The sequence below is a fragment of the Protomyctophum parallelum genome (assembly GCF_964188405.1).
Source record: "Protomyctophum parallelum genome assembly, chromosome: 3".
Classification (NCBI taxonomy): domain Eukaryota; kingdom Metazoa; phylum Chordata; class Actinopteri; order Myctophiformes; family Myctophidae; genus Protomyctophum; species Protomyctophum parallelum.
The window spans coordinates 49,338,770-49,364,161 of record NC_139698.1 but is presented as its reverse complement, the minus strand read 5'-3'; the positions used below and the strand labels follow the sequence as shown (position 1 = coordinate 49,364,161).

Here is a 25,392-nt window from a genome sequence, read left to right as displayed (position 1 = left end):
GGTCTGCTATTTTTGAAAAATCGAAGAGTGACTGACATTTTTAGAATCTGATCTCAGGTCAGAATGGGTTCATCAGACCAGTGTGTGTCCGGCGGAAACCTTGTATGAATCTGATCTCAGGTCAGAATGGGATAACAGAGAGAGAGAATGAACAGTACAGTACGTACAGTGGCGGTGAGGGGATATGCTGCGCAGCTGAAGGAATTTATCTATCCTGATACCCTGACATAAAATCAATCTGTAAAACAAATGGGCTGACCTTGAGACAAAGAGAGATATCAAGGCAGAGAATGGATGGTTGGGGCAGCACCTCCTCCTCGTGGGAAGGAGAGAATACCAATAAGATGAACGCATGCTGCTTGATCAGTCTCAGGGAGGGTGGTGGGGTGGTGGGTTCACGCCCATGGACAGACATATCCGAGAAGCCATTGCTAAAACGTTGCACCTCCTCCACATGAAACAGATAGCTTGATATCCACCTTCCAAGGAGTGAGTGTAGAAACACATGCACACATACTGTAACCATCCACACATGGTTGAAAGACATAGCACACAGATGACCCTAACATAGTAGCACCCTACCTTGGCAAGTATATGGGTTCAAGTTATTTTGTTTAATGGTGTAATCACAATTATTAATCATGGTTATTTGGTGATGATGATTTTGTGGAAAAATATGTTTTTATCATTTTCTTTTCTTGTTAATTATTGTGCTCATCGGGGGGCATATCTTTGATCAAATGCTCTGTAATGACCTCTTTGACTAATGTTCCTCCATCAGCATGATAGATGTGGAGATGTCAATCTCCACATCACATGTGGAGATGTCAATCAGAGCTGACCAAATGTGTTTGAAGTAAATGCAAAGTTTCACGATTACATACAGAAAATTGTCACACATAAAATCTATATTTTAAATTAGCAATTTATCGTGCAGCACTAAGTTGAATGTACACTGATTGGATTTCCTCACCTGTTTAACATTCTCCTCTTTGCAACATGTTAAAGCCCACTCCACATCAATGATTCACCATGCAACTCCTTGCAACCATTATCCACAAGTTATTATGCAATCCGCAAGGAGTTGCATTGATGCACTTGTTTTGTTGCAAGGAGTTGCGACTAGTTGCATTGGTGCGGTTTGGCCTTTAGGGGTCACATAAAGTCTTCAGGATCAGTAGTTATTTAATGCCAAGATATTAAGTTTGTACTAGGGCTGTCACAATTTGTCACAAACCCCACCGGCCCCAGAAAGGTAAACTACACAGCCTTCAATACTCCTTATTGTCCATAACACCCTTTGACAACAACTCATACCAACAACAACGAAACCAACCCAGAGGAGATATTGAAGGTAGAAACTCAAAGAACCGACCCCAGAGCTTTTCATAAGTAGCAGGCTCTGGACAACCGTGGGTCAGACCGACTCGACACCGGGCAGTGAACTCCCTGTGGGGGTGTGGAACGCGTGGGTTGGTTGGTGGGGCGAACAGTTCGTGAGTTATGTGGAATACAGAGACATGTTGCATTTATAGATGTATTAGAGATAGATGTATGTGATGAAATGATGAAATTAATTTTAATCAACTTCTCATGTCAGGTACAAAAGACTAGCACGTGGGTGTATTGAATTTGATAACAGATCAGCTCCAATGAGACACACACACATACTCAACATCCACTGCTCTCTTCCATTCTCACTACTTAAAGCTCGTTCATAAACCTTGACATTATCATCCTTTCATTCAGTAGCACAACCAAGGGTGCACAGACTGCACTGCACACTTGGTTTATCTTTCCATTCCCACGACAATATACAGAGAAAATGGGCATATTTTGGGCAAATTTACAAATGCACCTCATGTATCCTCAGTGATGTTTCCTGAGGTCAACGGGGTTTCGGGTCTACCAACATCTACCTCACTCAGGCGACCCAGCCGGGGTTGATCAAATCCCGATTTACGTCCCAGTAGCTACCCTCGATCAGTCCATCAGGGAATGAGCAAGGCCACACCGTTGCTCCGGAACTACTCTGCCGGGACTGGGAGAACCAAATTCTGGCACAGCTAAACTGTGATTACCATCTGTTTAAAATATTGAATCCTTTGACAGCCCTAGTCTGAAGAACTAGAAAATGTAAAGCTATTCTAATTTCTAACAGAAAATATGCAGGGCAATTTTCGTCCCCTTCAATTGACTTGGACTTGTAACTTTAATGTCATTAAGCTCCCGAGTCCCCACCCTGGTAACAGTCAGCAACAGACCCCATACCTTGACCAGGGAACGGTATCCATTGGCAGGTATGTGCGGGTCGAAGTCGAAGTGATGGTAGATGGCAGCAAAACCAGTGATGACAGGCTCGAGGCTATGTGCATGCTCCTGGATCAACGTCATGGAGTCCACCAGACGTCGAGCTGGTTCCCCCTGGGAGCCCTTGGCACCACCCGAGAAGAATGCCACATTCTCCTCGCACACACCGTAGAGGGCTGCAAACAACGCCTGGGTGTCCATCACTTGGAAAGAGGGAGGGGGGGGGCGGGGTTGGGAGAGACAGAAATTAGTCTTCTGTGTGTGTGTGTGTGTGTGTGTGTGTGTGTGTGTGTGTGTGCGCGCGCTCTCACACAGCTGCAGGTGCCAGACGGGTCCTCATGGATGTACAGTTTGTACACCAACAACAACAACACTGAACTGGACTAAAATTCCAAGGGAAACTCGCATGTCTTCCCTACGCTGGTCACTCTGTATCACACTCTTTCCTGAAGAACACTGCACTCAATGAGGTGCACAGTTAAAGCAATACTACAAGTCCTCCCCACCAGACTATCTATCCATATGGTTCCCCACCACTCAGGTCCCTCATTGCTTGCACCACACCACAGAACAGATCACTGAAACACATCTTGAACGGCTGCCATGCATACAAAGGAATGTACATAGCATGCCATGATAGAATAGTGGAACTCATAGCAAAGGACATATCAAAATATCATGCATCTTCAGTGAGAATGTACAAACATTCCTGTGTCATTCCATCCATGTTTCAACTCTGTGATAACCCAGACATATTTACATCTCTGACAGCGAATACACCAGATGTTGTTGTGGTTGATGAAGAGTCCAGGGAGGAGTCTGTATTGGAGATAGCCTGCACCTTTGATCACAGCCCAGAGGGAGCCTTTATGACCCAAGGTCATTAAATACCAACCACTCCTAAATACCATCTCAGAGCTGGGCTATAGGTGCAGAGTATTTGTGTTTATATTCGGCAGTCTAGGCCGGGCATACCCACAGACTGGTTGTTAGAGGGTTCCAACAACTTGGGATGCCCAAAAAGGAGGCAAAAAGGCTGGCAAAGTATTGTAGTGTCTCTGCTATAATTGGCAGCCGCCACATATGGCGGAGACGCTGCTACTTATACCCATACTGTAGATAGATGCTGAGTGACGTGCCTATTGTAACATGAAAACACATACCATGATTTTGTAAGTGTAACTCTTTACTATTTGTGTCCTTGTATGCATCTCCTTTGTGTGGACATAAATTAATGGTTAAAATATGTGTGTGTGTGTGTGTGTGTGTGTGTGTGTGTGTGTGTGTGTGTGTGTGTGTGTGTGTGTGTGTACACCGACGACACATGCCCATAGTAAGTCTTGAAAAGGAAAAAGAACAACAAACTATTTAAAAAAAAATGATTTTGAACCTAAATCTGATTACCGGTACTTGTATGCGAGATCAGATCATATGCAGCTACTTGCAACCATTATCCCCAATGGCAGTTGGGGAGTCTTTAAAAATGCGTTTTTAGAGCCATCCAATACATCCATACGATGACATCATATGATGCATTTGATATCATTGCGTTTTCTGTCACACTATAAACACAGTTTCCTCACATCAGAACAATGGGAGTTAGGTACAGAAAGAATTATAATAATCACACCCGTGTGAAGTGAGGGGCGCTCTTGTCCGTGCCTCATCCAATAAAAAAAAATATATACGACATGAATGAATTTGTCAACTTGTGTTATTATCTTTTAACCATGATGATACAATGTTTAAAAAAACTGAATTCACACAGCCCATGGTCCACGTACGGTCTGGCTCCAATGTGGATCGCGGACAGTGGCCAGCCTGTGATGTCAGCCATTTGTGATGTCAGTCGTCTATTATGTCATGTGATAATATGACGCCTAAATTACTCCTACATAAAACTACTTCATGTAGGAGGTACTTCTGTGGCCTAATGGCACTATATTTGGCATTGATCGCTACCGGGTTAGCTCCGGGCAGCACACACACACACAAAGAGACACTCTCATAGACATTCCTGCAGAGTCACGCCATAAAAAGCACATCTTTAAAAAGCTTGCCTCCCACCAGTTAGCTCCTAGCAGCAAGCAAGCGCAACAGACAGCTGGGGGGGGGGGTTGACACCTATGACACTGTAGGGTGCATGGATCGCTGGTTATGTTTTACAGTTACATTATGCTCTCATACGTCTAATAACTAATCCCCTTCATAGCCCTGGGCTCACGGAGGCTCATTGGTTGCAATGTGAGCGAGACCCGAAATTAACACAATGTAAATCCATGCTAATCAGACCCAAATCCGCCGAGCTCTACGCATGAAATAGGAAGGGAGAGAAAGAAGCATAGGGGCTTCCCTTACATCACAATGCTGGGAAACAAACAAACACACATGATATTGCCCACCGCGCACGCACACAGTCACACTCTCCTACATGCACTCAACACATGACTAAATAGAATTGCACAACCAGGGTTGTTTGTAATTTGTTTTTAGTATTAATTACCTATATTGTGTTGCAATTCTTGCATATTGTAATACAGTAGGAAAGAAAAAGAATCACACCTGTGTGAAGTGAGGCGCGCTCTTATCATACATCATCACATTCTGGCCAATCACTTTTTTCCTCACTTTTGTCCTCTTTTTTTTTATCCTCAAGTCCAATCCAAATCACTTTTGGCGTCCTCAATTTTCTGTCCCCACTTTGTTTTTATCCTCAGCCAATCAAGTCATCGCTATGAGGTACACACAAACACACAAAGCTGGGCATAGGAGGGTCTAGCTCCCCTCAAAACTCTCAAATACTGCCTGTGTTTATAGTTATCAATGGTGGAAATAAATAACACAAAATTACAAAGCAAACAACACAACTAATTGTGTGCGTGATACAAATTTCACCCCTCTGTCGAGTCCATACCTCGGTCGTTACAAAACAACACGGCAAGCTCCTCTTGGCTCGCAACAGGTAGATTGTGTTTTTCTACCGAGTCACCTGAGATGGCGGTTTCCATGACACTGGACACTAGCCCCTGGGGCCAGGCTTGTACTTACTGTATAAGGTTATCTTGGGTGCTGAGGGACACAGGACAAGAGTCAGTGGAAAGTGGAAAGAAACAGCAAGGAGGACTAGACTAGACTAGACTAGATCCAGATCGGTGTCATTTGATATTGAAAGTGCTAGCCGTGTGATGCCTTATTCAGAAAGTGTGGGTGTAGGGAGTCCGATGATCTTGGAAGCATTATTAGGTTTCTGTTAGGCATGGCCAGACACAGTATGGTGTAGAAACATGCAGAACGGTACAGCAGAACAGGTTGAATAATGCTTTTGTACAATAAGAATCCTTGAACTCCGGAGATGAGTCTATACAGTATGTCTAGTATACAAATTGCCACTATTGTTGAAGTATAATTTCTTTAGAAGTATATAATGTCTTAAAGGTTTTTGTAAGACATTTTAAAGCAGTAATGACTAGGCACTAATGAAGACGCCCAGGAGGAATAGTAAAATGGGTATGTATGTGAATATAGAATCTAGTGAGAATCGCTTCAAGGGTCACAGAGCTAATGGAGTCCCCGTTCACACATTATTCTGCTCCAGTCTCATCGAGCAGGAATAATGAGAGATGCCATCTCACTTTGCTGGAAGGGAATCACAACACCCTGAAAACTTGTGAAGAGACATTTGTCACATAGATTATTCCCAATGTGTGAGCGCGTGCGCACACACACACACACACACACACACACACACACACACACACACACACACACACACACACACACACACACACACACACACACACACACACACACACACACACACACACACACACACACACACACACACACACACACACACACACACACACACACACACACACACACACACACACACACTGCACAGCTGTTGTGTTTTATCATCCGATCTCATCCCTGCTCTTTGCCCTACATTATAGGCCTGGTACAGTACCAACGAGTCAACGACATGTTCTGCTAATCCCAAACTTTTACACAGTCAAATCATCAGTGTCGATTTAACTCCTAGTGTACCGCTCTCCGGGTTAAAAGAAAGCTGTGATCCGGATCTCATTTTAACTGCTTGAACCCTAGCATCCTTATTCTATGGAACTACATTGTAACTAGAAAAAGTGCCCTTCCGGGCACAGGTCTCCACCAGGTTATCCACAGATCCGTGCAGTTAGAGGTAAAAACACTTTTCGGCCAGTTATAGCGCCACCTTGAGGCTGAGTTGAAATTGTTCATGTGGCATTTCGTCCTCGGCCTAGTGGGAATGTGGGTGCACAATTTCACGGAAATCACGCGATGTGTTCATGATTTGCAGCATTTAGTTTGAAACTGAGCACTCCTGTGAACTTTGGAAGCCAATCTTAACCAATCAGGATGGAGTCTGATAAATCTGAAAGACCCGTTTCGTTGAATGGCTCTAGAGAGACTGTGTACCAATTTGCGTGATGTTTGGACAAAATCTGTAGGTGTACTGTGCAAAAACGTGTTTTGCACAAAGCGGCCTCCTGGTGGCGCTATAACAGGCCGTTCTGGAAAGTTTGGGGCAGAGGTTCATGGTTGGCATCCAGGGAGTGTGTGTGCAAAATATGGCATTGAAAAACTTGTTTTGCACAAAGCGGCCTCCTGGTGGCGCTATAACAGGCCGTTCTGGAAAGTTTGGGGCAGAGGTTCATGGTTGGCATCCAGGGAGTGTGTGTGCAAAATATGGCATCGACCGGGTTAACGGTGGCCGAGATTAGCTGTTCACGGACACACACACGGACACACACACGGACACACACGCGGACGGACGGAGTGCAAAACATACTCTCCCCACATGCCTTCGGCCTGGTGGAGACAATGAATTGCTTTTTTATAGCACTTTTCCAAGTGCTCAAAGTGCTTTACAATGGTTAATTCATTCATACATTGGGAGGTGAAGCGACGAACAGTCGACGCCAGCGTTCTCAATTCCCACATTCACACATCAATGGTGGTAAGCTCACACCGACCGACTCATTAGAGGCAATGTAGGGTTCAGTGTCTTGCCCAAGGACACTTCGACATGTGGACAGGAGGAGCCGGGATTCAAACCGCCGAACCAGGGATCACTGGACGACCTGCTCTACCTCCTGAACCACAGCCGCCCGACATACATTGGTAGACATTAGACAATAGCAGGTATATCAGGTCATGTATTACACAACGTGGCATTCAACTCAATTTCATTGGATACTTAGTGTTTTGCTGCCCGAAACACCTTTATTGGTTTAGATCTACACACACTACTATTTATTGATTATTTGATTGGTTCAGGCTACGTCGCAACGCAATATGCGACACAACGAACCATGTGCAACCCAGATTCGGCACAAACAAGGGACTAAATTATTTTCGCTCCTATGCCACCAAAAAGGTGGAACGCCCTACCAACAGTCATTAAGACATGCAAATCCCTTGACTAAAGGGCACCTATGGACGGCTGCAATTCTAAACTGGCCGCCGTCAAATCCGAATCCCCCACCCACCCCCATTTGTACGTCTCTAAATATTATGATGAATTGAACATGGTGGACCCAATTGTAAACATAATGCATTATGGTGTTGTCCACAGTTAACAGTTTGTATTGAGTTGTGCTTGAAATGTACTGTAATTCTCCAATCTGTTAATAAATACTTCAATCAATCAAAACACTCCATATCAGGACAGATTTTCATGCGATATCACTGTTGGAACGCTCGCTCCTTGCCTGTTCAGATGAGGTGTCACACTGTACAGCAGGCTGGCCCATAAGCTATAACTAGGAAGCAGTTCCCTGCAGAAACTGTGTGGGCTCGCCAAAAGAAGAAATGTATATAATGTACAGTAGAAAATGTATTAAAGCTGAAGGAAAAGTAAAAAAAAAAAAAAAAAGAATAAGCATAAATAACTGCTTAAAGCGGAATAAAGTATGTGGAAGTAGTATGATGCCCAAAAAGTGGCAGAATAAAGTAAGTAAAGTGTTACTGTCTACTAATGATTTGTAATCAGGGGGGCAGTCAGCCAGATATTTCGTGAAGCCTCATTTGAAATCGGTAGTTCATATAATGGCCTGTTGTGGCGCTGGACCGGACCCAAAAAGCCCCATAGCTCCATAGAGGCCCATGTATTTTGGCCCAACTTCACCTAGACTGTATTACCTTAATAAACATGGTCATGAATACTTTCTTCTTCCAGTCACTAGTTTAAAGTCTCATTTCTAATGTCATAATATTCTTTTTGGAAAATTATGGTCCCATTAATTAAAAAAATGACCATAAAGAAAAAAAACCATTGCGTATGTTCTGAGGGGCGTGGCTACCATTACAGTCTATGATCGGGATTCCCCTCCCACTCGAGTCAAAATAAAAACCAACGGAGAAGAAGGGGGGAAGTCCCGCCTCGTTGTCTGGGCAGCCAATGACCAGCTGGTATACAAAACGGAGCCAGCCAATGGCCAGCTGGTACCAAAGATGGCGACTTACATCAGGAATTAGCATATTATTACAGGCTTCATTTTACGTTCATGTTAGACCCGGGGAACGCTTTGTCCATATTTTTTACAGTCTATGTTTGTAATGTATGAATAATGCTTTACAATGTATTCTTGATTAATTAAGAAAAGGTAAAAAAGAAAAAGAAAAAAAAGAGTCAATCCAATGGAGTATAGTATATATATAAAAGCATTCATGAGCTTAACAGAAATTGTATTGAATAGCATACTTTTAAAAAAGAAGGTTCAAATAGCATATAGGCCTATATCTTTAAAAGCATAAACACAATGATTATTATATTAATGGTCTAAGATTTTTCTTTAAATGTAAAAAAATAATAATATTAAGTTCTTTAAGTTTTTTTAAAGTTTTTTCTTTTTAAGTTTAAAAAAAAAGTTTAAGTTTAAAAAAATTAAGTTTTCTTTTTTAAGGTTTTTTTTTTTTTAATTTTTAAAGTAATGTTTTTAATTTATTTAATTTGTAAGTGTTTTTTATTATTTTATTATTTTTTTAAAAGTTTATTTTTTATAAACGTGCGTGCGAGCGTTTGCGAGAGCTGTGTAAAGGCCAGCCAATAGGAAGACAGGGTGTGTGCATGCGTGCGCTTGCGTGTGTCTAGCCTAATTGCACAAATAGCAAATAGCCCTGTAATTAAGCCCTTATATGTCTCAGCTGTGGAAGAGTAAAAGAGTGCAAGCACAATGTAAGCACTATGACAGAGATTTCAATGGTCCTGAATGAGGGAAAATCTATGCCCGAACAAATTGCTCTATCGCAAAAAGTTAAAGTCGAATGCAAATATCTTTTTTGCTGTGAGTGGCCTGAGTTATGTGCGATTGTGGTGTTGGTACGATCGAAAATGTGGTTATAAGAGCGAGTTAAGAATTGTCTTCACGATATTTTCCTCGTAAGAATTATACAATGGAGGTCAATGGGCAGCTTGACTGTATTTGTGTCACTTAAAAGGCCGTAGAAGTTCACATTCTGTATGTCTCTGTGCTTTGGTCGTCACATTGTGTGAAAGAGGACATGTGTGGCTACAAAATGACCAAAGAACATGCGTGTAAAATGAATATTTTGGCCGGGACGACAATTTGTTTGGTACATTTTCAAGGAAAGAATTTCAGTTTCCACACTCTACTCAAAGAGACCCCGCACTCTAACGGCCTGTGATTGAACTGCGATTTCGGAAAAACCGTTTAACGTATTCGAATACGGTTTGAACCACGAAAAAGTCCAGAGTCGTGTGAGCTTTCTAAAGTTTAAATCACATTTCTACGACAAAGTATGCCAGAGTAATGAGGCTGCAAAAGTGAGGTTGATTTAGAGATAAAATCCCATACATTGTCTATGGGAGGAAAAAACTATAAATAAAGTTAAATATTTTAAAAAGTATGAACTTTTTCAAAACAACTTTTTCACCAATGAAAGTTCAAAGATAGATGAACATTATAAAGTTTGAATGAAGTTTCAAAGTGAAAGTATGACGGAGTAATAAGAGCTAAAAGAAGTTAACTGTGAAAAATGGGACCTTTCTTCCATTGACTCTCATTATAAAGAATGTAAAAAAAAGTATAAAAAGTATAAAAGAGAGAGAGAGAGACCGTCACACACACACACACACACACACACACACACACCAGGGGTATCATCATCTGCTGCTCCACATTTTTGTGGATTTCGGATCTGCAAAATTTAAATGCACGAAATAACGCGCTCTATGTGCAAACTCCTCGGCGCGCCTTGGATATGAGCGCCTTGGAGCATGCTCAGAAAGACCAGAATGAACTTACATCCGAAGCAGTGTATACATGAGTCCAATTTTCTTTCAATCGCATTGAACATAATAATAATAATAATCCAGCCAGTGACATCGGAATGGTTTTTAGATCGCATCGAGCATTTTCATTCGGATTTAAGTCTTTGTAGGTGTTTACATGACAACGTGTAATAGGATTGAACTTCTATTCGGAATGAAAAGGGGATTTAACTGCCCATGTAAACATAGACAATGTTTCAGCACCAGCTGGGAAGAGAAAGAACATCGGCACACTAGTTTCTAGAGCTCTGAGACTTATTTTATTTAGAGGCAACAAATTGCAACGTTTCAACCATACAAGGTCTTCATCAGGCAAATAGCTGGCACCAGCACCAGCCAGGCCAAACTAGTTCCGGGCCCATGGCCAAAAGTAAAATTAGGCTGCTTAATTAGAGTGAGGAGGTAATAACTCAGCAGAACAAGGCAATAGGATTTATTATGACAATAAAATAAACTATGTATGAACCACCTTATAAACTGACTGCATCAGCATACTGTAAGAAAGCTGCTCTAAAACGTGTTTAATGATGAGGAGACCTAGGCGCATTATGTCCCCGCAGGCGTTGACACTAATGGTTGCCCACCTGCCCCTGGAAGGTAAATAAAACCTTCAAGCAGGTGGAGTTTGCCTTCAGGTTGCCCGACCGGGCAAGTGCTCGTTTGAGAGGGGACACAACCGTCTATAAAGTAAACACAACACGAGATATCCATCTAAACACCTGAACGTGGCCAGAGCGTTCTGTCTTCTGGTCTGTGGAAGAGCGCGGTTGACCTATAATGTTCTGTTTGAAGTGTGAACCCAGTCATATTCATACTAGGTATTTGGCATAAAGATTTAGGTATGGCCCAGGCGGTGGCGTAACCGTCTGGGCACCCCGACTGGTAATCCAGTCGCAGTGTGCCGCGGGTTCGACTCCCGAGCCCGACACAGCCTTTACTGCCCGTTTCCTGTCAGTCTACTGTCTGTCCCTTCAAAAAACCAATAAAAGGCGTAAGCCTCAAAAAAATATCTTAGAAAAAAAGAAAATATATATATTTAGTAGGGTGTTCCTTAAAACGCGAAGTTTTGAAAGTCTACGCTCCAACCCCCTGAATTGGTTACACTAGTTGAGAAAACCCTCCTGGTGAATTTTTTCCTCAATCGGACAACATTTACCCCTACCTCATGGACCCTGAAGTTTCACCCCGAGGATCCCAGACTACGGCAGGGCATAAACGGTGCTAACATTTATTTTAAGGATATCTTAACAAGGGGGGTGTCTATTTTATGTGTTTTTCTACCAGGAGTTCAAATCTGTGCTTACTTTTTGGATACAACCATTCTTACCTACATCATTTTGCATTTAAAAATGCCAATTTTAACCTTTCAAACCTCTTTCAATGGAAAAGTAGCCTATATGTGAAATCATTTTGCCAAAGCCTTTATATAATTATTTTATTTTTTAAAGTCGTAACATGAGAAGTGAGTAATGAATAACAACAACATAAGAAAAATCTGTGCAATAGAGTAAACAAATCTGTGCAATGGAGTAGACAATTCAGTGCAATGGAGTAGACAAATTAGTGCAATGGATTTTTTAAAATGCTTACTTCTTTACACAGTTAAATATATCAAACTATAACAAAAAGCTTAAGGAGAATGCCATTCTACCTCAAATACATAGTTTTTAGTGGCTGTAGCCCAACGTAAATCAAGTGCAACTGCAGTTTATCCACAAGGCTCCCAGGCCCGTCCGACTTAGTGCTCCTGCTCCTCCTTCTGGGCTGCCATGCCAACAGCGATGGTTTTCTTTCTGGAGTCTGGGAACTCTGCGCGATGACAAGAGACAACTTGGAGGAGAAATTGCAGTTGCTCCTCATCCTTGGTGAGCTTGCGGTTGTATTCCTGGATGAGGGCAACTCCTCGCTCCGCATGGTCGTTGATGACCGCTATACCCTGCACAAAAGCCGCTGCTGTACAGAAGTCTTCCCGCTCCAGCCAGGTCGTGGGATCGGCGTCAAGGAACCCGTCTTCCAGGCACACATGAGGAACTGTCGTGTGTTGGTTGATGCCATATCTTGCAGCTGGAGTCCAGAGACGGCTTGGCTGGGCAGTAGCTGTGGGCGCTTCGCTGGAGATTCATCTCCCTCTGTGGTGTGAAGTGAATTGAGGATTCCCCTCTTCTCCTCCATCGTGACCATGGGGTCGAAGACTGCCAGAGCGACAAGCTCCTCGGAGAGGTACCACAGGTGGCCTTGCAGCTTGGTCAGAGCTGCCTTGCCCACATCCCGGTTGACGTCGTCCATGTAGGTCGTCAGATCCTTCAGCAGTTGCAGGTCGTGTCGAGGGGCAGCTGCGGCCTCCGGAGCCAGTGTCCAGGCTTTTGCGTACAGGCGACTGACGAAGATGGCGATTTGCTGCAGGCCCTTCTCCTCCTTCGCTGTGAGCTTGAATTGGCTCCGGAACATCCACACCTTCAGTGCGTAGATGGCTTTGGACATCCACCTTGCGTGGTGCATGGGTCCGGGGGCGAGGAACCGTACTCCTCGTGGGGGGATCTGGCCGAGGAAGATCACAGTCAATTCTAGTAGCTCCCGGTAGTCGTCCCGAAGGCCCTTGTGGTTGGTGAGGGTGCTCTGGAACCATTCCTTTTCCACAGGGTCCAGCAGAGGACGCACATCGGGGTGGGAATCACCGGACTCGAACTGGCTCTGGTCGATGAACTGCCAGTACTCCTGGAAGCGCTGTTGTCTACTCCATTGCACTGATTTGTCTACTCCATTGCACTGATTTGTTTACTCTATTGCACAGATTTTTCTTATGTTGTTGTTATTCATTACTCACTTCTCATGTTACGTCTTTAAAAAATAAAATAATTATATAAAGGCTTTGGCAAAATTATTTCACATATAGGCTACTTTTCCATTGAAAGAGGTTTGAAAGGTTAAAATTGGCATTTTTAAATGCAAAATGATGTAGGTAAGAATGGTTGTATCCAAAAAGTAAGCACAGATTTGAACTCCTGGTAGAAAAACACATAAAATAGACACCCCCCTTGTTAAGATATCCTTAAAATAAATTTTAGCACCGTTTATGCCCTGCCGTAGTCTGGGATCCTCGGGGTGAAACTTCAGGGTCCATGAGGTAGGGGTAAATGTTGTCCGATTGAGGAAAGAATTCACCAGGAGGGTTTTCTCAACTAGTGTAACCAATTCAGGGGGTTGGAGCGTAGACTTTCAAAACTTCGCGTTTTAAGGAACACCCTAATATTTAGGTATGACAGACGCACAGCCCCAGAAAGTTTTAAAAAAAAAGTTAAATTGAACAGTAATTACAATCGTACCTATTATTTCATAATCGACCATTTATTTTTCGGGCAAGTGGGAATGACTTTTGGGCAAGTAGAACATGACCTGTACTTGCCCGACAGGCCAGTGCCTGTCCTGAAAACAGAGTTGGGCAAACTGCTCATCAAACCATTACAGGCATCACGCATGGCACAAATGACCACCAAGTCTGCATGCTGCACCGTTTCTAACTTTAATCTATAGGCTCCAACAAACAACTTTAGGGCTGCAGCAGTTAAATCAAACCAATCAATTTAATTGATTATAAAACATTATTGATAATTAAGAAAAAAATTATATTTTGAGCATGTCATTATACAGTAGGTGAAACTCATTAAATTTAAATGAATCAAAATAGCCAATCTACAAGTTCACAACAGATCTATTGTCACCGTTCTTGCACAACACTGTTGTGTGACTTGTGTCGTGTAAAATAACTCTTAAGGGGTTAGTCGATTTGTTGATATAGTGCACAAACATAAAAAAAGACAGAATAATCAATAAGACAATAATTGGTATTTACAGCCCTAAACCACCACACACAAAATGCCACAAGAGCCGTGTCCTACACTGAGAAGAGGCTAGAAACCACTATGGGCTGTGGATGGGATGTCAGTTTGTTCAAATCTGCAGAGTACTTGTTCAAACTGTGATTAGAGCCTCCACTGAGATGTGTCAACACAAAGAGTTATGGAATCTGTAGGACCAAAAATGGACCACACAAACCCTTAACCTGGCCTCTACACATTAAACATAGATGAAGGCGGGTACATCAATAAATCATGCACTACAACTGCCACTGGCAGCATCAGCATGACAGACATAATGACTTCTGCTGGGACCTGTAATCGTGTGTGTGTGTGTGTGTGTGTGTGTGTGTGTGTGTGTGTGTGTGTGTGTGTGTGTGTGTGTGTGTGTGTGTGTGTGTGTGTGTGTGTGTGTGTGTGTGTGTGTGTGTGTGTGTGTGTGCGCGTGTGTGTGCGTGTGTGTGCGTGCGTGCTACAGGAACTGTGTTAACTCAATATTACTAAAAAGAAAAGCAATGTGAACGTGAATATATTGTGATTTATTTTAAATCGAGGCCTAATTTTAGGTAAACTGCCAGTATACACAACACGCCGAACACGGTGGGATCTACATTTTTTGTATTCATCACAGTCCCTATAAAATCCAACATCATATCACTTGGCACTATTTTTTGTGCAATCTGAACAATAGAATGAACATTCCATTAAAGATAAAACTACAGAAAGACAGTAACAGACTAACAGTGTCACAAAACAGTGTTTAAATGTATCGATAGTTTCTTACACTCCTACCATCTACAAACTAAAAGAGTACAGAAAAGGTAGCATTTTACCAGCATCTGAGTTCATGTCTCTGTCCCCGTCTGTCTCCTCTCTTCCCAGACAGCAATGTAAGCATGGAGAAAAAGAGACACAGAATGAGGGGAAGATAGGGAGGGAGGGAGGGAGGAGAAGAGAGGACAGGGTGTTGCAAATGTGTCCTCTCGCTTGCTGCGGCTCCCTCGTCTTTCACATGGAAACTCCCCCGTTGTGTGTTGTGGCTTTGGTCTGCCTTGTTGTCATACCATGTACCACTCAGAGGCCAAGTGTTCCTCTGCTTATTTCCCCTCTACTCTTCCTTTCGAAAGGCCAACTGGGAGACTTTGGGCCACATACCAGCACCAACTAACAACTCCTCACCCACACAGGGGAACACAAAAATCAAATTGGCCAAGAGGACTCTAGACAGTGCACATGCGCACAGTGTGTTTTTAGGCAAACTGTATTAGATCGACTGGAACCCAGTTACCTTTCACCCTCTGACAGAAAGTAACCTTGGCCATCATTGGCTGCGTGGCTCAACTCCCATCACCTTCAGACGGTGCTCATACAGAGAGGCAACAGCCAAGACAACATTCTATTTTTTGCAGCAGCAGACGAAAATGTTGTTTAATTCTAGTTGGCTCCTTCTCTCTTTAGAATGGGCTTGAATCTCTCTCTCCCTCTCTATGGTATGACGAAGAGTACAAGGTGCAACAGCTGTGCAAATAAACAAAAATGTACAACTGTGACATAAATGTGAAACATAAAATCAGGTATTCTTTGGAAGCACATGCTATATCCGTAACCGGAACAGAAAACTGCAAAACGCCTAGTGCAGCCGTACAGGAAACACTGTAAAGATGTGCTGTAACTTTCTGGCCGTGTTGCTCAACATGCAGGGAGAGAAGAATTACTTCAGAAAAGGCACAACATGTGAGTTCACGTCTTAACTAGCATTACTGCAGAACTTGGAACATTTGTGGACATTAAGCGGCTGAGACAAGTGTGCCAAATGTTGAGAAATTCTAGTGTTAGCAGGCAAATAGTGCGGTTCACTCTGTTCGTGGTAAGACTAACACCGGTGGTACACATGGACCGTGGATGGCTCATACTTCTCATGACCCTAACCAGCGTTAAGTGTAAAAAGGGGAAAAGGTATAACATGGGGGACATCTCATACAATGTAAAATGTCTCTCTTAGACATTTTAACCAATTGACGAGTTAACATTGAGGATTTTACTGCTTAGCTAGAACTAAGATTGGTGAGCTCACTGAAATACCCAATCCAGAGAAAGATGGACATTGGACAAGGGAATCCCCTTGTGAGAGATTACTCATTCTCGTTATATGGTCTACTCTAGAGATGGCCTAACGTTAGATAGGATTATAAAACTTTACCATTTGCAGTTGATGTTCAGTTTATGCTAAATGAAATAGGAGCCAGGATACACTTACATTTTTATGACTCCATGGTGGTGGACAGATACTTTACCCCTATGCCAGTGCAAAATTAATTAACATAAAAAAATCTGCCCAATTGTGCCAATACACTGTATAGCACAATTTATAACACAAAGAAAATTACTTTACCAAATGTAAACCGTAAACACTAGGACTTGTTTTGTTACATGGTATCCCCCCCATCCTCTCTCAGACGACTCCAATTGGTACAAAATGCTGCTGCCCGCCTCCTCACCGGTACCAAAAAATATGACCACATCACACCAGTCTTAATCTCACTCCATTGGCTCCCCATAAAACACAGAATCGATTTTAAGATTATTTTATTCACCTTTAAATCCCCCCCCCCCATATATGGCCGAACTCATACATCAATACAACCCCACCAGAGCTCTGAGGTCTGCGGACCAGTCACTGCTGACCGTACCAACAACACGAACCCTCAGAACAAGAGGTGACCAGTGACCACGCTTTTGCGGTGGCAGCCCCTAAGCTTTGGAACAATCTCCCCCCCCCCATATTAGAGCTGCTCAAACAATTAACATGTTCTTAAAACGCACCTTTTCCCCCTGACTTTTAATGTGAACTTTTTAGGCACTGTACAGTATTATCCATGCCCCTCGTTGACTCTATATGCTATGTTTCTATGGTTGATGTATTCTGCTTTGAATTTTTTATTTGTCTTTTTGTTGTGAAGCACTTTCGTCAACTTCGGTTGTGTTATAACGTGCTATATAAATAAAGGTTGATTGATTGATATTGATAGAATCCATTTTAATATAAAATATACTATATGTGCTAAAAGCTAAATTGAAAAGAATTTCAGAAAGAATGAGTAATTCTAAATCACTACTTACGGTTCCTCGATCACAGACGCAACAGATAACTTCTGAACTGTTCACTTTTCCACATAGGATGTCAATATCGGTGACAGGATGGTACTTTTGAACCTTTAGACACACTATGCTAAGTGCACTTTGAACTACAACCAAGATTTCATAGTTTGCTGCCTCAAAAATCGGTACTGGTGATAAGGCCTAGTTGTTGTTGAGTGGTTTACACACCAACCAGTCTTATATATATAAGATCAGTTGTGCTTGTAACAATGTGCTGGCCTGAAATAAAATCTCCCAATGAAGACACAATAGCTTTACTGAGACAGATCTCAGTAAAACGACACTATCCGTCACACATATATGACTCAGTATATATATATATGACTCAGTAAGTCAGTGTGTGTATATATATATATATATATATATATATATATATATATATATATATATATATATATATAACTCTGAGAGTGTAGTACATGTAACCAAATTGAGCTCAGATGAAAATAAATAAACAAACTGCATTACAGCATAGTTGTCGTTGTCCCACTTGGCTCACATGTGACACTGCACCAACTTGCCACAGCTATGGGAAGCAGCTTTTAAAAATAGCATCTTCTGTGTTATTATTGAACATGTTGGTGGACGTGTCCAGTGGCATAACAGTCAGTCAGGGGGCCATAGGATGTGACCCATGTTGTGCCAAACGCAGACAGATTCCCCTTCATTCACACCAGGGCCACACTCAACAACAGGAAGTCAGCAACAATGAGCAGCCCCACCCCTCTCTCTTATATACAGTAGGTAGGACACCACAAGGCTTCCCCTTCCCTGGTTTCCAGGCACAGCAGTACCAGGGCCGAAGTAGTAAACCAGGTGTAAACCTAGAGAGCTTAAGGACAAGAAAAACGACCTAACACAGCAAATGTGTTATCGACTCAGCACATCGGAGATCAGATAACTTTGCTAGCTCAGTGTGGGTCTAACAGAGCTCTTCTAATCCTATTAATTCTACACAGCGAGTGATCATTATAAAACAAAGGGCCAGCATGCAAGAGGCAGTCCAAGGCTCCAAGCCAAGCTGCAGTTTATAATTACCGTGGGTCTATCTATGACAAGTGTAAGGGATTGTTTGACACTAATGGTTGCTAAAACTCTTACTTAGGATCACTTGTTCCATTCGGTAGTGAGCATAGCAGTGGCTTTACTGGCTTAATTAAAAGGCGAGATGAGTGGGGGTCCATTTCACTCCCAACACAACGGGAGATTCACGGTGCTTCCAGCTTCCTTTCCACACGGAAGACCATTTGTCACAATATGCCAGACAGAGCTGTCTCGTTTCATGCAGTCTATCCGCACTGCACTAATGCTTCCAGCGTTACTATCCATTATCTTGACTCAATGAGTTCATAATCCTAATGACACAGTGTCTGGGATAGGAACAACAAAGCCAACTTCTCCTCAACACCACCTGCTAGATCTAATTAACCCAGCCCCTCACCCCATCGCCCTGTGGTAATCTGTTTAGACTGAGTACCTGTGCTGGTGGATACTGTCCATGTCAGCAACTGAGACGAGGAAGGAATGCACAAAGAGAGAATGCATGTTATCAAAGAAACAAAAACTTAAATAAATACATCTGAGAACAGGTACACAAAAAGCAAGTCCTTGTATTACAGCCAATAAAAGCAAGTTGGGTTGGTGGTGATGTCAAAGCTGCTGGGAAGCAGAAGCTGGGAGGAGGATGCTCGCAAAGACATAATAAATGACAATCAAAGCACTGAAAGTGAAACACACCGAAACGTCCATGTTATTTACAGTAGTGGTTCTCAAACTTTTCAAGGACTTTCCTTCACAGTATACACATGGAACCAAATTAACCCTATAAGTAATGTATAACTGGTCCATTTCATAACGGGTCCATTTTAGTTTCATTTCTATGCTGTCAGAGTTACAGACTTTTGTAAGGGTCCATTTAGAAACCCCCATGGAACTCTGAGGGTCCCTCCCTGGACCCCAGTTTGAGAACCACTGGTTTACAATATATCTCATTCTGCGCTGTCTCTGTGTTCTACTACTGTCATTTCCAAACAGCCAATGCAAGACTAGCCTAGTGTAAGCCTACACGTTGGCACTTGAGGAGAGGGAGGGACGGAGCGGCTTAAATCCCTGCTGCTGAAACTTGGGTGTTGCAGGCGGATATAGCTGCTAACAATAGCTCTAGCGCGGTTCACTGACGGTTTGACTGCTGTCGCTGACAAAGCCACGTGGCCGCAATGTCGCGGCTCAAACGAACGCGGTAAACTCACCCACTGGCCCTTCTTTGTGTTTCGTCGAGCGTCTCCCATTCACGCCTTTTTCGAGTCTACTGCCTCCGGTCTTCTTTGCGCCGTTTGCGGACGCCATCTTCACCCACACTGTTTACGCACCGCCTCCTCACTCAGACCTCGAGCAATGCATACATGCCGGAACGGCGACCGCGCCCACGAACGAACGACAGCCAATAAGCCTTGGGGTTTACATTCGGATAGCCAATCGCGAAGCTTGAAAATCCGTTATGTACCGCCCCGTTGCCCTTGGTTGCACAAAAAGGCGTCCTGAGTCCTCTACTTTCTTGTTGTCACAATGACTGTCAGCGTGAATTCCGTGAAAATACCACGCTGCGTTGATTTACTTACCGTATACAAATACAAAATATTCATGGGGTAGGTTTGCATTATTTTGTATTAATAAAGTGTCCTGGGAAATGAAAATCAATTGTTACAAAGAAAGGATGACTGCAGTCTGCTGGAGTAAACAAAATGTATTGCTTGATTAAGATTTTTTCATTGAAGTATTTATTAACAGTTTGCAGAATAGGTACATTTCACATGAAAAGCACAACTCAATTCAGACCGTTACTGTGGACGACACACGGACACTAATAAAGCATTACACTTGTTTACAAGTAAGTTTCAATTTATCGGAACATTTAGAGACATTAAAAACAGGAAATCTTGTAGGTAAAAAGGGAAAAGAAACACAATACATAAGGGGGAAAGGAGGTTGTGGGGATTCAGATTTTACAGGGCCAGTTTCAAATTGCAGCCGTCCTGTGCCCTTTAAGAGCGGTTTTGAAGGAGTCAAGGGATTTGCATGTCTTAATGGCTGTTGGTAGGGCGTTCCACATTTTGGTAGCCTTGGAAACCCATACGTTTTATTTCCTGGAAGAAAGAATAACATTTTGGTGGCATAGGAGTGAAATTAATTTAGTCCCTTGTTTGTGCAAAATCTGGGTTGCACATGGTTTGTTGAACTCCCTCTGGTGTTGTGGGTGGGAACTTTAACATTAAGGAAGTATTTAGACAGGTACATGGGTATAATGGTGGTGTAGCGAATCTTGTGGACCAGACCCATTGCAAGATGCTGATCCTGTATAGGAATCTTGTCGAGATAGCGAGATAGCCTACTCATGAAAACAAATAGTTTTAAAAGGCTTTAATTCAACTGTCGTACCATGAAGTGTAATTCAGACTTTCTCAATCATTCAAATTTCAATATCATCGTGCACTTATTCCTTCAAGAGTTTTCTAGTAAAGTTGGATCTCTTCTTCCTCCTCGATGATGTTGCTTAAACCTACGTCCTGGTAGGGACCCTCGGAGCGTTGGATCTGGTCATATGCCGCACCGCACTCCTCCAAGTTCAGCCCCTGGGATGGTAATGAATAAAAATGCAATCATCAAATAGAAAATAAATAGACCATCAAACACTTAAATTATAGACAATGTCATGGATGGACATCAGAAAATTTTCACATACAACAAAAATGCTGAATGGATCATTTAATAAGGCAATAGGCATGGGATAAACAAAAAAATACAAAATCATCATCCTATAAATACACATTAGAGACTAGATAAGAAATATTGATCAGCGATGATGACACACCCACCCACACCCCATTAGTTGGAATTGATCCACATTCCACAGAAGATAACATGTTCCTACATAATATTTCTATACAGTGTTGCTTTCAGTGAGATTATAATTGCCCAGCACTACCCTGCGTTATTATGTTCTCCTTGCATAGACACAGCAATAAAACATCCCCCCAGCTGCATGACCTGTGTTTTGGCAGGAGAAATAATGACAGAGTCAGCACAGCAAATTCTGGAGTGTTAATTAAAGTCTGCAAATGTAAAAATTGACCAGTGGGTCAACTGCAATACTGCATCCCTCTCAGAGTTATGGACCCCCTCTCATATTAACACTCCGGATTTGCTGTGAGGGAATGGTTGATTTAATATGCAACTGACTGACCTCATATATGTTCTCCTCCTCTTTTATCTTCTTCTTCTTGTTCAGTTCGTTAACTTTCTTTGCCTAAAAAAGGAGAGAGAGAGAAGAGGAAGTCAGTGATGTTGTGAACTGGAAATGAACCCTGCTTCCCATGGGGAGAAATGTGGTAATTCTGGTAAATACAGTGACACAGAGTTCATGTATGTATGTTGACAGGCTTGACATGAAACCTTTGTATTGCAATTGTTAAGCAATTCAGGAAATCAACTGCAGTATGGTATCCTATTAATCAATAACAGCGTGCACTAACTTTCAACAGTAGTTCCCTATAGCCTTATTATATTTGGCATGTGACATGAGTCATGACACTCAACAAAAAAATGTATGTTACACATTGTTTTAATTACAACCTTAGTACAGGAGGGAGGACCACACCCATACTTCTCTCACTATTTTCAAATGTTATGCAGAGAACCTTTTTTCCATTCTTGCATCACTGTTCCAGCTCACCAGTGTCACCACATTCATTCCATTGCTATGCTACTGTTGGGAAACACAACTGGTATATTAGCCTGATCTTATGATGTCTAACAACAATCCATATAGGTTCTCAAAGTGAGGGGGATCTCCAGCTAAATCAGGGGTTTTCAACTGATTGTGAACCAGGGACCACCACCCTGACTAAGAATCGACCGAGGGACCACTGTTGTGTTGGGTGGGGATGTGGACTATAGGTGACACTTGTTGTCCCACTCTTTCTCAACCAATAGTCCACAGACTAGTGGTCCATGGTATAATTAGGTCTGGAAAATGTTTTATGGAAATACATAAATTGTTAAATTGTTAAATGTATTAAAATGTTTAAATAAGTCCATAAAAAATATTTGAATTAATAAGTGTGGGGGAAAGGCTGGGAAATTAGCAGTTTGTTGCACGATACTACGATTTGTTTGTACGCACAAAAATATATCAAGCCCTTATCGGTCATTCATTATTAATCTGAAATATGCTAGTGGTCCAGTCTAGAGTTCATAAAAGCTAGAGAACCACTGATATTCTTATCTCACGGATGGTTACCGAAATGCAGTTCTTACTTTATCCAACCTCTCATATTAAACTCTTTTTTATATGAACTGATATACTGATTTATGAGCGTCGAGCACACACATGCAATTATCTATCTATAAATGCACCACGTCTCTGTGTGTACGTATGGTCATACTCATATTGTATTTGGCGCCAAATTGTGATGTTGCCCTCTGACCTTGTAGAGCAGTTTGGTCCCAGGTAGAAGCACACACAGTAAAAGCAAGATTCCTTCGACGGTCAGAATGTTGTTCTTGGCATTTTCACTGATGTTCAGAGTCTTCTCCATTGGCCCTGGGGTGGAAAGCAAGATTTTTACGGCAGAATAATTATGCTGCTATGAAATCCGAAAGATTTAAAAAGAAAACAATAAGCCATTATTGAGATTAAACCATGGTATCAAATCATGGTAGAGGGACTTCATCAGTGAAAGTGCACTGTCTGAAGCACTCAGTTATTCTCCTTCAATGCAACAGACCTTTGTTTTAGGCGCTCGGTATAAACCATAAAATGTTGGAATTTCAATGTTAATGAATACTAAAGAGACATTTCCAACTGTAGTCTGTAAATATTTAATTGTCGAATTCTTAAAAATGCCAAGTCACTGTACTAAACATGAACTGTTGTTTGTGAATTGCCCCACACAGGTACAGTATTCCCAGGGATAAATCACCCTTCCTGCCTATATCACCATAAACCGAAAAAGTATCACACACAGAAACTCACTGGAGACCTGCAGGAAGGTGCCGTGGGTGAACACATAGTCCTGCAGGGCACTGTGGTTGAGAAAACACTGGTACAGCCCGCTATCATTGAACTGCACCTCCGTGAGGGTGAGGAGACGACACTGGAACCCAGAAGCTGATATCTGCCCCTGCTCCATAGTCACCCGGTGGTCTGACGGAACTACTTTCTGTGGACCCATGGTGGTGGTACCATTAGCCGTGTGAATCCTCCTGAACCAACTGTAGTCCACATCACCCCCAGTGACTGTGTAGCAGCACTGCAGCTTGGCAGTGTGTGTGAGCTCCACCCTCAGAGAGGGCCTGTCAGCCTCCAGCATCACCTGGATGCGGTCACCACAGGCAACCACTGGAGAGAGTAAGGATGACAAAGTACACAACCACAGTATAGCCTTATATATACAAATATTATTCAACTAAGTGCATGTTGCTCTGTCAGATTTGTACTTGAGAGAACTGGAGTACTTTCTTTAAAAAATTACTTAATAACATAATTAATTGTGAAAATAGCCAATCTACTACACGTTGTGAGCTTGTGGATTGGCTATTTACACCAAATTTGCAATAGGGCTTAAGTGGTTCATTCATAATGTATGTTTTCCATTTCTAGAAATGTAGTACAATATTTGTCTTGGAAATGTAGTGGAGTGCAAATACTCAATATTTGTACAGCATACAGTACTTAAGTACATTTACTTTGTTACTGAGTCTGTCACCACTGGTCCAAAACACTATAAGATTATTATCAGAAGTCCCACAGATGGAGATAACAAGCCCATCTGCTATGACAGGAGATCAGCTTCACTGGAGCAGAGCTCTAAATGAAGCTAAATGTAGAAAGGGTGTTTTGGCACACAGACTTATATAAATGGCTAATTTACAAAGACAAACTGCAAAAGATAAACGTTGTTTTGCAGTTTGTCTTTGTAAGATAGATAGCCATCCGGAGATTCCAAACAAATTCAAAGTCTAGTTACAGCTTTAGCCTATAAGGGATGGTGAAAAGTATCCAATACCTTGAAAATATATTGTCAAACTCACCAACAAAGCTCCATAGGACAAAGAGTGTAACTGGCACCATTTCCTTCACCAATCCAAAATAAATTGCAAAAACAAGTTCTTGTAACGGTGCCAATGTTGTTCCATACAGTGTTGTCAAGAATTGACTGTTGTTTCACTGATAAGACCAGCATCTTCTGGGGGTTTTTTCTCTGTCAGGAATCAGGATGTATGCTTCAATTACTTTCAGCAGTCACCGATTTGCATAAAACTGAAGTGGGAAATACTGTACAGAGCTGCAGCTGTTAAGAGCAGTAACTTCCTACTCCAGACCATATACATAACAATGGTGTATATCAACTCTAATGTTGGGGATCCAAAGAATGGCCGCCTTATTAAACCGGGGACATTAGGAGCAGTCAACTATACCTGGGGAATAATAAACTACTGTATAGCAGTCACCAGGCCCACCACAGACATAACTTAAGAGAAACCTTACTGAATATTTCAAGTGCAAAGGGGCGGCAGTGGCTCACATTCTCGGATTCGAACCCGGTCTCCCCCAGAGAAAGCCCTAACCACACCAAAGGGTCAAGGTGGCTTTTTACCGTCCCTGCGGTGTGATATGTCTTGTTGCACGCTGACCCTAGTGATTCAACGTACGGAATTCAATGGCCCAAACCACAC

The 25,392-nt window shown here is 42.3% G+C and overlaps 2 protein-coding genes across 4 annotated transcripts in view; both read right to left on the bottom strand.

Annotated features, from left to right (window-relative positions):
- Positions 1-20,034, bottom strand: part of lipeb (lipase, hormone-sensitive b) — a 49,150-nt gene extending 29,116 nt beyond the window's left edge. Inside the window, exons 1-4 of one of the 3 annotated variants that reach the window (XM_083761457.1) lie at positions 19,908-20,034; positions 19,136-19,166; positions 15,333-15,373; positions 2,272-2,513 (exon numbers count right to left, since the gene is read on the bottom strand). In XM_083761457.1, the coding sequence (XP_083617583.1) occupies positions 2,272-2,513; positions 15,333-15,373; positions 19,136-19,166; positions 19,908-20,004 (411 nt within the window). In that variant the 5' untranslated portion in view covers positions 20,005-20,034. The remainder of the gene's footprint in view (positions 1-2,271; positions 2,514-15,332; positions 15,374-19,135; positions 19,167-19,907) is intronic. The other 2 variants (XM_083761459.1, XM_083761458.1) reach the window with 2 other exon arrangements.
- A 693-nt stretch (positions 20,035-20,727) lies between these two features.
- cd79a (CD79a molecule, immunoglobulin-associated alpha) lies at positions 20,728-24,787 on the bottom strand (the record flags this gene model as incomplete). The annotated part of the gene is made up of 5 exons (XM_083762201.1): positions 20,728-21,287; positions 21,899-21,961; positions 23,142-23,257; positions 23,690-24,055; positions 24,748-24,787. 5 exons carry the CDS (start codon positions 24,785-24,787, stop codon positions 21,168-21,170), a joined length of 705 nt encoding a protein of 234 aa, XP_083618327.1. The 3' UTR covers positions 20,728-21,167.
- Positions 24,788-25,392: the final 605 nt, after the last annotated feature.